Genomic DNA, 12,454 nt, shown 5'->3' with positions numbered 1-12,454 from the left:
CCTGGGACTGTGTAAACTTACATTTTGAATTACCATATCATTTTTGTATGTTCTCTATCGTTATGTACTTGAAAATGTATCAATTGACCGATTCGGCACATTTGGGCAGACTTGATACAAGATATTGTCCAGTATTGCAATACTTCACTATATCAATCTGAAACCTTGCACACACACTGCTGCCATCTAGTGGCCGAAATCTAAATTGTGCCTGAACTGCAATATTATATTATGACCTTTCTCTTGCACTTCAAAGATTATGGAAAAAATATATAAATAGAAAACAAATGTATTATATTATTGTATTATCTTTTACCAGATCTAATGTGTTATATTCTCCTACATTGATTTCACATTTCCACCAACGTCAAAGTGTTTCTTTTCAAATGGTATCAAGAATATGCATATCCTTGCTTCAGGTCTTGAGCTACAGGCAGTTAGATTTGGGTATGTCATTTTAGACGAAAATTGAAAAAAAGGATCCGATCCACATTGTGAAGAACCTACAGGATAGGGTGAGTGACACTCCTAGCTTAACAACCATTGAACCTGGCTGAGTTAGAACAACATCAAAATGAACACCTGTAAGGAGAAAAAAAATATGAAAACCATGTATTGGTATCACTGTGTACATGGAAATGACTGAGTGTATATTGAAGCTTTTAATGTTCCTTTTAGTTAATACTGTTGATGTAGAGACTCACAAGAGGCAGCTGCCAGCAGCAGCAACAGAGATGTAGGGGACATGGTTTGCGTTGAAGCTGAACTGGTGGGAGCATCTCTTCTCTACTCTCCAGAACTCAGAGGGCCTCTAAGGACAGACAAACACACTGTTTAAGTAGGGAAAGGGCCTGAGGGAGGGTTTGCACTGATGTAGGAAGAGGGCGGGAGTATACTGTATTCAGTATGTAGCCATACTAATGCATTTATCCAGGTCCTCTAGATAGATGCAATAAATAATAAATTAGGCTATGTTTATTATGAATAAAAGATAATAGCTCCAATATTTAACACAGTAGGACATTCATATTAAATAAAATGTTTTATTCTTTGGGAGTTAAGAGGCTTTTATCATGTAGATATCTATCAGGTTAGTGGTTTACATATATATTTTTTTATGATTATCCCCATTTTTTGAATGATTGCAGGGTTGGGGTCAATTTCAAATTAATTTGAAATGTCAATTCTTGAATTCACTCAAAGTGAAGCATTTATGTGGAATTCAATTTGAATTTCAACAATCTTCAAGTTATGGAATTGGAATTGAATTGGAATTAGACAGTTTGAACTGTTTGAATTGGAATTGTAAAAACATTTAACCGTCAGAATTTTTATTAATATTAGTACATTTCCTAGTTAAAGGAATGAATCCATGTAGTATCAAACATTTGTTTTTAGTCATTTCAACTATTATTTCCAGTATGGCTTTCTGAACAATGACATTGTCCGCCTGAAAGCCTGAGGGAATTTGAATTTGAATTTGTGGAATTGTTGAGAATAATATTGAATTGGTAATTGAATTCTTGGAATTTTCCTAACATTAGAATTCAGAGGAATTGAATGATCTCTGAATTCAGAGACTGACTTGGAATTAGAATTTAATTAAATGGAATATACAGAGAGAGGGGGTTGAATTAGAATTTAATTTGTGGAATTAACCACAACCCTGAATGATCGACTTTCACTGTGATGACAACAGTCATTAGTTAATAGGCTTCAGTTCATTGGAAGGTTAGCTTGGCCCCTCCTGGGATAAATATACAGTATAATATACTGAGTTTTGTACAGGTCTGCTGCTGGTTTGTATCACTGTGGTGGAAAGCACAGTAATACACAGCTGTGTCTTCAGCCTGCAGTCATTGTATTGGTGGATGAGTGTGAGGCTGAATTACATTTTCAATGATTCCTTGTACACTGAACAAAAATATAAATGCAACATGTAAAGTGTGAGTCCCATGTTTTATGAGTTGAAATAAAAGATACCAGAAATGTTCCATACGCACAAAAAATGTATGCACATTTGTTTACTTCCCTATTAGTGAGCATTTCTCCTTTGCCAAGATAATGCATACACCTGATAGGTGTGGCATATCAAGAAGCTGATTAAACTGCATGATCATTACATAGGTGCACCTTATTCTGGGAACAATAAAAGTCCACTCTAAAATGTGCAGTTTTGCCACACAACACAATGACACAGATGACCTAAATTTTGAGGGAGCATGCAATTGGCATGCTGACTGCAGGAATGTCCACAAGAGTGGCTGCCAGAGAACTGTATGTTCATTACTCTACCATAAGCCGCCTCAAATGTCGTTTTGGAGAATTCAGCAGTACATCCAACTGGCCTCACAACCACAGACCACATGTAGCCACGCCAGCCCAGGAACTTCACATCTTGCTTCTTCACCTTTGGGATCATCTGAGACCAGCCACCTGGACAGCTGATGAAACTGAGGAGTATTTCTATCTGTAATAAAGCCATTTTGTGGGGAAAGACTCATTCTGATTGGCTGGGCCTGGCTCCCCAGTGGGTTGGCTTATGTCTTCTCAGGCCCACCCATGGCTGAATCCCTGCCCAGTCATGTGAAATCCATTGATTAGGGCCTAAAGAATTTATTTCAATGGACTGATTTGTTTATATGAACTGTAGCTCAGTAAAATCTTTTAAATTGTCGCATGCGTTTATATTTTTGTTCAGTATATGTCCGAGGGGTTTTTGTACAGCTCCACCACTCACGTCACTGTACCCAGCGTGCCCAGTAATACACAGCAGAGTCAGACCAGACAGTTTCTGATGTCATGCTTCTGATGTCATGCTCACTGAGCTGTCTTTGGTCAGTTCAATCTGTCCGTCCAGGGTTTTGGCATAGCCTGCTGCTACAGTATTGGTATTGATCCAGCCCATCCATTCCAGTGGTTTCCCTGTAGGTTGGTGAATCCAGTTCATACCATATGTTGAAAAAGGTATACCCAGCTCATCTACAGGAGAGGTTGAGAGTTTCTCCAGGCTTGTTCTGGAGTGGACTGGAGGGAATGGACTCCATACTCTGACAACGTAGACCTGATGGAGAGAAAGAGAGAGAGGAAACAGGGGGAAAGGAGAAAGGAGAGAGGGTGGAATATTGAGGGAAAACATGAAGGAATTGTAAATCTTCTTTGCTCAGCATATGAAGAGTTGATGAGGAGTAAAACCAAGCAGAACTCACAGGGCAGACAGGTAGATTTTTCCCTTCATACTGAGGGTGGAGATATGAACTCAGCTGCTCCACAGCTGATGTCATGGGGGGAGTGTCTGATGACTTTAAGGTCAGGGGTCAATCTATGACTCATCGGTAGGGCCAGGAGTTTTTGTTGACCACATGACATGTCACAGACAAACTAGGTCCCCATTGTCACGTCCTGACCAGCAGAGGGCGTATTGCTTAGTCTTGGTCACGATGTGGCACGTGGTTTGTGTTTGTTAAATGTTGTGCTGGTGATTGGGACTTCCAATTGAAGGCAGGTGTGTATAGTTGCCTTTGATTGGAAGTCCTATATAGGTGTGTGTGTTTTTCTTTGGGGTTGGGGGGGAATTGATTTTGCACTGCGTTTTGTATAGCCTGCAAGACTGTCCATGTCGTGAGTACTGTCTTGTGTTTTTTTTCCAAGTGGATGCCTTACATATTTTGTCAGTAATAAACATGAGTGTCCACAATCCCGCTGCGCCTTGGTCCTTCTCTCTCCCATACGACATATTCGCCGAAGAGTACAACATTTTCTGTGACACCCATGCCCGAACCAGGGCATAGAGTTTTTCCTGCTCAGGTCACGGAGGTTGGTAAAACTGTAGGGAATCTTCGAGAATGATTTTCTAAATATTTAGAGAAATCCTTCACCGTTTGGGTTACAGTAATTTACTGTAAATGTCAGATTAGGGATCACGCTATCAAGGACAGCTCATCTACAGGAGAGGCTAAGAGTTTCTCCAGACTTTTTCTGGAGTGGACTTGAGGGAATGGACTCCATACTCTTACCATTTAAACCTGACGGAGAGAAAGAGAATGAAGAAGTGAACATGAGAAGGAGAACAATACAAATTGATCAAAACAAAGAATAAAACAACTAACTCAAGGGTTAGCTCATATTTTAGTGTAAGCACAGTAATTAAAGGAGAACACCTCACATAGCCTGTACTCTTTGTTTCTGCATATATGTGTATATACACTGAGTGTACAAAATATTACTTTCTATGATGTAAGACTGACCAAGCGAATCCAGGTGAAATCTATGATCCCTTATTGATGTCACCTGTTAAATCCACTTCAATCAGTGTAGATGAAGGGGAGGAGACAAGTTAAAGAAAGATTTTTGAGCCTTGAGACTTGGGTTGCGTATGTGTGCTTTTCAGCGGGGGAATGGCAAGACAAAATATCTGTGCATTTGAAGGGGGTATGGTAGTAGGTGCCAAGCTCACCAGTTTGTGTCAAAAACTGAAACGCTGCTGAGTTTTTCAGACTCAACAGTTTCCCATGTGTATCAAGAATGGTCCACCACCAAAAGGACATCCAGTCAACTTGACACAACTGTGAGAAGCATTGGCGACAACATGGGCCAGCATCTCTATTGAATGCTGGAGCCACCTTGTAGTCCATGGTCGAATTGAGGCTGCTCTGAAGGCAGAAGGGCCCCCAGAACAATATTAGGAAGGTGTTATTCATGTTTTGTACCCTAAGTATAGATTATGTAATTGAGCAATAAGACAAGAGGCCATGCTATGTGCTGAATACAGTCATAGGTAAATGCCGTTGTTCAGCCCGATGCAACAGCCCATGTGTTGGTGATGCCTGCCAAATCTTACAATGCCTGGATAGGTCTCGGAGCTCTACAGACAATTCCTTCGACCTCATGGCTTGGTTTTTGCTCTGACATGCACTGTCAACTGTGGGACGTTATATAGACATGTGTGCCATTCCAAAGCATGTCCAATCAATTGAATTTACCAAAGGTGGACTCCAATCAAGTTGTAGAAACATCTCAAGGATGATCAATGGAAACAGGATGCATCTGAGCTCAATTATCGAGTCTCATATCAAAGGGTCTGAACACTTACATAAATAAGGTATTTCTGTTTTCTGTTTTTGATAAATTTGCTAACAATTCTAAAAACGTGTCTTGCTTTGTCGTTATGGGGTATTGTGTGTAGATTGATGAGGAATTGTATTTATTTAATACTTTTTACAATAAGGCTGTAACGTAACAAAATGTGGGAAAAGTTAAGGGGTCTGAATACTTTCCGAATGCACTGTAAGTACACAGACAGAATTTGCATGACAACCATTGTTGGGTGGTAGAATGTCACATGCATATAAAAGAGGTTTCAAGGCCATGATTAAATTAAAGACAAAGCCAGACATCAGTGATCACTGTCGATAAGAAAACATTTTCTATATTGTTTGAAGAGTAAAGTAATTTTGTGTATTTTTCAACATTAAGAACAGTCATTTAATTATTTATATTAAATCATATTGCATTTTGATATTTATCACAACAATATCACAGGCACATTCACACAAGTGGTGCCAGAAAGAAATTGTGGTATCTTGTCAACATAGTTTTTAATCTGGCCTACTGCCCTACAACCTCTATATTTTATCACTGTCATCCTCTCTCACTATCTGTTCAATAGTCAGAAAATACCTTTTTTTATTATTCCTTTTATTAAACACATAAATCAAGATACCAAAAAAATATATACTATTCACATCCTGAGGTACTGTACCCTAAAATCTTTTATTTTATTCAACCTTTTATCAACAATAGAAAACATAAACATACAAACAACGACATGATACAAACATCAACAACATCACACCTACCCAGACCAACTAGCCCTCACCCCTATCTCCAGTGCCCGTATCACTTTCTGCCACATGGCCTCAAACTGTATGATTTTGTTTCTCTCCATTGCCCACGCACTTTCAATTTTTAGATAGTAAATCATTTGACATTTCCATTGTGTAAATGACAGACAATTGGTTGATTTCCAGTTTTTAAGTATATGTATTTGTTATAAGATGATTGATGACAAAAGTATTTTCCAACGCACCAGGTATTCCACTGTACCCTCATGTCTTGAAATATGCATACAGACAAATTAAAAGTACATTTACATTGGAATACTTCTGACAGCCGTCTTTCCAACTCTGACCCTAACTTTTGGACTTTATAACATTCCCAGAAGTCATGAATTATTGAGTAACTGTTAGTTTTACACTTCAGATATAACTCTGCCTTGTAGAATTATGCTGTCAATTGTATAATACATTCTATACATTCGTTTATGTTGGATTAATTGTACATTTGCAATAACTGTAATCTCGTTAGTTATGTTCCAACATTCCCTCCATCTTGTGCCAATATCAGTTATTTTAAAATCTTGGTTCCAATCATTTATATTTATTTCTAAGAAATTGTCAGTTGGATAGCCTCTCTGCAACGTTTTGTATAGCTAACCAATCATATGAAAGTATGTTCACATTTCATTTGCTCTGTTAACTGTTAAACCTACCCTTTGCAATGACTTTGATAACAACAGTGAATTTATTTAGTTTTTATATGTGTTACTGCACTTTTACAATGATATATTGGTCATTTTTGGGTTAATCAAGATACTATACCAGGGAAATGTCTTTATCAGAGTGCAGGTGCATCCTGGGTAGAAGTCATGCTTGGGTAGCTATGAACTACTGCACCCAACACTCATTTTGATAGATACGCCTGATAAAAACAAATTCTTAAACTCTCTCCCCTATAAACAATTAGAATCAAGACATAGTAAAGTATTTAGGGGGAGTTTCCCAGGACAGCTATGAGAAACCACATAGAGCAATTTATTACTTTAGTTAAGGACTCATTGTTCAATGCAATTCTTGATAAGTGTGTTATATTTATTACAAACACAAACTATGAATATGGTCTGTCAATAACATTGTGTGTGATGAATATCAGTGAATGACTGAAAATATGAAATAATATAATTAATACAACTGTTAACAAGGTCTATCATATAAATGAAACCGTGACAAAATGGTCTGGCTATTTGATCATTCTCCCCATTTAATCAAACCAAATGCTAATCGTTCTCATGTGGTTGAAACATTATATGGTCACCAGCAACCAGCTGGCTTATGCAAAAGTCAGTTTCTCCTCAGCTGAAACAAGGTAGTGAGAATTAGATCATGAAAGTGTTTAGGAACAGTCCCTGCAGTCCCTGGGCTACTTAACTGCTTTAACTGTCTATCTGAATCATCAGAGATGCTAAACTGGGACCCTGAAACACCCAGGTGACAGACTGGAGTTCACCAAGCGTGGTGCCACACAGCTGTGAGGGTCACAGAGGGGAAGAGAGAAGGGTGGGGTGTGTGAGAGAAACAGACACAACTGAGAAAAGGAGAGCAGGGCCTGTGTGGAATGGAATGGATTATCAAACATAAACCCTTAGACTATGGAATGGATGCATTAATAGTTACTTCTCATACAGTTTGACCAAAAATGATGGAAACTATGGTGGTTCTGTGTGACTTGAAACATAATAATTATGACAAAAGTAACTGTAAATTAGTTTATTCCATACTTTAAGTATGTGTGTATTATTAAGTAGTCCGTTTATATTGATATATTCAGTCAATGTGGTCAGAATCTGTGACTATTTGGCTTCTTGTACACTTAACTCTTAAAAATTTCATAAGTTTCAATATCTCGGGCCCAGAAAGTAAGATTCTGACTATGTAAAGTTCTCCTGGTTCAGTTTTCTCGGAGGGTCTACGTCATCAGAGAATGGTCCTTGGTGGTGCAATAGACCACAACTGCATTTTCATCCTTTCTGTATATTTGCATGTCTTAAAGCATAACAACTGTTTGAAAAGTAACAGTCCGCTGTAGATGGACTGCTCTGTCCATAATAAGTCCTGAGACAGGATAGACTGGGCATTAAGTTTAGCATGTTCAACGTTCATTGGTTCTACTGACAGTGGCTCCTCCTTTAAAAGTTGTGTCATACTGCGGCACACCTAGCGTGCTGCTGCAGCATTCTGTGGCACGTCATTTAATTCTCAACAATTTTTTCTGTTACAGCAAGATATGGCTAGTTTGACCACCAGAGGGCATCTTTGAAAAAAAATTGATAGTATTCCGTATTGGCATTACCAGAGAATATAAAACCTTTTTTGTAATAACATAATATATGGGATTGACTTGAAGAAATTTGGCTTAATTAATTTGATTAATATTATGGTGTTTCTATTCAGAGAAAAACCAAAACCAAAACCCTCAGGGTTTCTATGTCGCTGTACAACAGTCAGGAGCAGGCTACAGGATCGGAGGATTCTAAATTGTTTGTCTTCATTAGATAACTTTGTTCCAATATTTCTGTAAATCAGGGCATGAGGTTTTCTGTCAAAATGTCAATACCTCCTGTAAATAAAGCTATATGTCTGGACAATTTGATAACCATGATTGTTACATCTTAAATGTCAAGATAGGCCACCTTTAAAGTGTGCTACACTGTATATTTATACGGACAGGCATGTCAGAAAAAAAAACATGACTTTCATTCAACAATTTGGCTAAAAAACAGCTCAGCAGGAATCAGTACGAAATCAGAAACATAAGACACAATAGCAGAATAGCAACCAATACTGGAATGGAAAAATTGAAGATGAGAATATGACCATTCAAATTCATAGCAGTGAAATGCTCTCCCGTGTGTGTCCAGAGTGTAGTCAGTGTGCAGACAGTACAATCCTGTCAACCCTCATGTCCATGGAGTTGTTTTAGTACTGATGTTTATCACTGTAGCCATTCCCATACACAGTGACTCACACCATTACAAAAACCTATGTCACATACAGCCACAGAATCCTCTCAGTAAAACTCACTGAAACCTACAATGTCTTTATGTGAACCATGTATTTTCCAATCCTGTATCATTTACAACCACCATTGAAGTTCAATTCAAGCTCATTTTTAGATCACAGTGTACAGAAGATAGTTGTTCCCCAGTTTATGTCTGTTTTAAAGTTTTTAATGTTGAGATTTCTTTGTCTGAAGTAGGCCTAAGGAGTATGGACATTTGTTTGAGTTGATAATGTGTATAAATGTACCAGCACGTTTAGGTTAGCTGCCTATAGACAATCAGAATGTATATGTCTGTGTTCCTTAGGTGTCAGCACTCTCACACTCTGTGCTTGGTAGAGGTGGTAGGTTTTTGTCATGGACTGTATCATTGTGACCTGCTATATGGCACAGTGGTTTAACCCTGTACAAAAACCTCCCCACCACTCTGTGCACAGCCAAAGATGGAATAAACATGTGCAACTTTTCACAACAACCATAACATGATCTATTGATTTTGATCTGATGAACAGAATGTCAAATTATGTTTTACTACTTATTAATAACACTTTGATTAGTTTGGGCTTTCAGCTTTTGCTCTGTCAGGCATTTTGACCATTACAATGATTAAAGCACCTTGCTGAGGACATTTTTTTTTTGTCATGATTGAAAGTTCAAAATATATTTTTTTACTTAAAATAAACACATTCTGTTGTCAGAATCCAATAATTGGAGTAGCTGCTTAAATGTTTTCTCTTGTAATTGTGTATGAGAGGAAGTAGGTAGCCATTTTCCACCACAGTGGTTTCTGTGCCCCGTAGTTATCATGATGACACACACCCATACAAAAACCTCTCCACACACCAGGGACCAATATTTCCCTGGAGTCATCACAAATCTCTATGATTCAATTCATTATCTTATTTTTACCTTGGAAATGTGTCTTTAGCCAGTAGAGTTGATCTTGTCAGATATTATAATCTAAATGTATATGAAGAAATGCCAATCCATTCTCACCGGCCATTGTGGCTGAAGGATAGAGTGCACAGATGAGAATGGATAATCATATAAACTTAAAGAGGGAATTATGCAGCATCTCTTTAGGTTGTAAAATAAATGTTATTTGCACTACAGGAATATGAATGAGAATTTGTAAGAATGTGGAGTGTTACATGTTATTGTACAGTATTGAGACGTCATAGTGTAGAACAGTGGTACTCTAAGAAGGGGCAGTGACCCCTAGGTGGGCCACAGAGGTATTGCGTGTGCATATGTGGCGTAGTTTTGACTGGGTGGTTTTGGAGCAGCTGCCCCAGCAATTTCAGTCACGATGTCTCTCAAGCACAATAATAAACAGCTGAGTCCTGCTAGTGTAAAAAATAACAAACCCACAGGTGTTCATAGTGATTCTGGTTTCTGAAATATCATATAACTCTAATACCTATTGTATGAGTTGAATGATGAGTTGGCAACATGCTGCTTTATATACAGAGGGGGAAGGGAAGTAAGTTTGCATAGCTCGCCCTCTGGAGGTTGGCCACAGCTGGCACTGGGCTATTAACCTTATCTCCTGTAGATTCTACACCTATCACTTAAATTGTCTTAACATTTATTACAACATGCTGCTAAGGATAGACCTTTTCCATATTTTCCATTATTTCATTACATATTAAAAAAGAACAATGTTGAATAGCGCTGGTTATTAAATAAAAGTTGCCATAACACCTGCAAATCATATACGCGACCATTAAACTTTGATTTGGTTGATCTTCAGGACTATTCAACATCATTCTCTCAGAATAATACTTACTGTATTATATGTGGCAGAGATGAGGGCCAGTCTCTTATTACAGTAAAGAATATTTCCTTCATGGTATGACTTTAGATTTCTACTAGATGATAATGTTTAGCTGGTTTACAAGAGCTGCTGTCTTCAAGCTCCCTGTAGTTGTTAGCAGAAGTAGCCTCATACGCTGAATACAAGTGTTGCTGTTGATAGCAGCTCTGATGCCCTGGCAGCCTGTTAGTCTTCAGTAGTTGTAAGGTTCTGCTTTTTTTTCTTAGTCAACCTTGTGTTCTTTTTCTTTGTGTTCTTTAACGTAGCCCTGTTTCTTTGTGTTCTGGAACGTAGCCCAGTCTTTCATTTTTGTTAATTGATTTCACCTGTGTTCATTTTTCAGCTCCCTATTTAGTTCAGTTCTTTCTGTTTGTATGGTTGTGAGGTATTGTTTGTTTTTGACTGCCTGCGACCACGATTCCTGCCTTCTGCTAAGGCTTAATAAACGTCTGCCGTGCTCTGCGAGTGAATCTACACCTTTTTCTCCCTGAGTATTCATTAACGTTGTATTTACACACATAGAAAGTAACCTGTATCTAAGTCAGTGGTTCACAACTATGATGGGATATAAAATTCTGTGGCACACGTAAAATGTCCCTATTCATTTATTTAGTGGTAATGACCTCCATCACATCTGATCCATTCTGAAAATCACCTATTTTATGTGACAAACATTTTGACAATAAATGATATAGGGTTTATTTGAAATATGTTAATAGTTTTCATAGTTTCTTACTCTTGAGCGTTAATTTGTCTTTAAGAGTCGATTGGTCCGGGGTTAACATAACCATTTTTTTTTTTTTTTAAATCTGTCAATTTAATCTGTCAGTTTAAGATAAATCAATGAATTTTTATTTTTATGGGCTGCCTTTGGCATCTGCGGTGGAAAGTGGCAGAGCTACAACGTTGTTTGTCAGACCAGGAGACATCTCGGAAATCTGTCTTCTCATGAAAATCTGTAGTGTCTGAATGGATTGGCCAACAAGATGAAACTCGCACAAACACAATGGTGTTCTCAGTTTTGTCCTACAACCCCCACGAGTGTCATAAAAGTAACACGGTACCGGGTGAAAAAATTATGAAAATCCTGAGCTTTCTCATATCTCCAAAATATAGGACAGACACTTCAAAACCATATTTATTTTGATAGATATGACTGTTTTGCCATTTATAAATGTGTTATTCAATGCATTTCTGTGGACTTGCAGTAAAGGCCAAATTCAATATTTTATCAAATACTGTAATTTGTTTATATATTTTTGTTGATACCTAAAGGAGTCCTAAAATTCTAAATCAAATAGATAAATTATCCGTTATGTCCATCTTTAAACAATTCCATATATTCATTTACGTGCCCCTCAACAGCCTGAGGGCACTGGACATGAAACAACGTTACAGATGTAACCATGTTCCATTTAATGTATTATCTGACCGGGACTAGAGCTCCCAGGTCAAAAGTCCATGTGCATACATTTTTTGTGTTCCATTTTTTTTCAGGAGAAGTTTAAAAGCATACCTGAGAGTTCCTCAACTCACACCAGTGTGCGGCGACACATTGGTTGGGAACCACTGATCTAAGTTACCAAATAATCAACAACTATAATAATAATCATCAAAGCACTGAAATATAAGTATACGTGTGTGTGTGTGCTGGTGTGTGTGCGTTGCTTTCGTACATGCAATGTTTCTCTTCTTTCAAGGAAGTGTATTTGTGGCCCTGGCAGTTGCTGGACAGTCTCAGTG

At 37.9% G+C, this 12,454-nt stretch overlaps 1 protein-coding gene, 1 long non-coding RNA gene and 1 gene segment (V, D, J or C); all 3 read right to left on the bottom strand.

Moving 5' to 3' along the window:
- Window positions 1-12,454, bottom strand: part of LOC115204635 (uncharacterized) — a 193,604-nt gene that overhangs the window by 84,273 nt on the left and 96,877 nt on the right. The gene's annotated exons all lie outside the window — the stretch shown is intronic.
- On the bottom strand, window positions 439-3,472 carry LOC115204683 (Ig heavy chain V region T601-like). The segment is given in 4 exon segments: window positions 439-582; window positions 705-811; window positions 2,825-3,064; window positions 3,210-3,472. Coding segments are annotated over 4 exon segments (435 nt in total).
- On the bottom strand, window positions 3,639-10,962 carry LOC115204792 (uncharacterized). The gene is made up of 2 exons (XR_003880466.1): window positions 10,685-10,962; window positions 3,639-4,025 (listed from the first exon to the last, which is right to left on the bottom strand). It is a non-coding gene; the product is annotated as an uncharacterized LOC115204792 (long non-coding RNA).

This window comes from Salmo trutta, chromosome 1 (genome assembly GCF_901001165.1).
Source record: "Salmo trutta chromosome 1, fSalTru1.1, whole genome shotgun sequence".
NCBI classification, from domain to species: domain Eukaryota; kingdom Metazoa; phylum Chordata; class Actinopteri; order Salmoniformes; family Salmonidae; genus Salmo; species Salmo trutta.
Note: the sequence above shows the minus strand (reverse complement) of the source record. Positions and strands in the feature narration are given on the sequence as shown.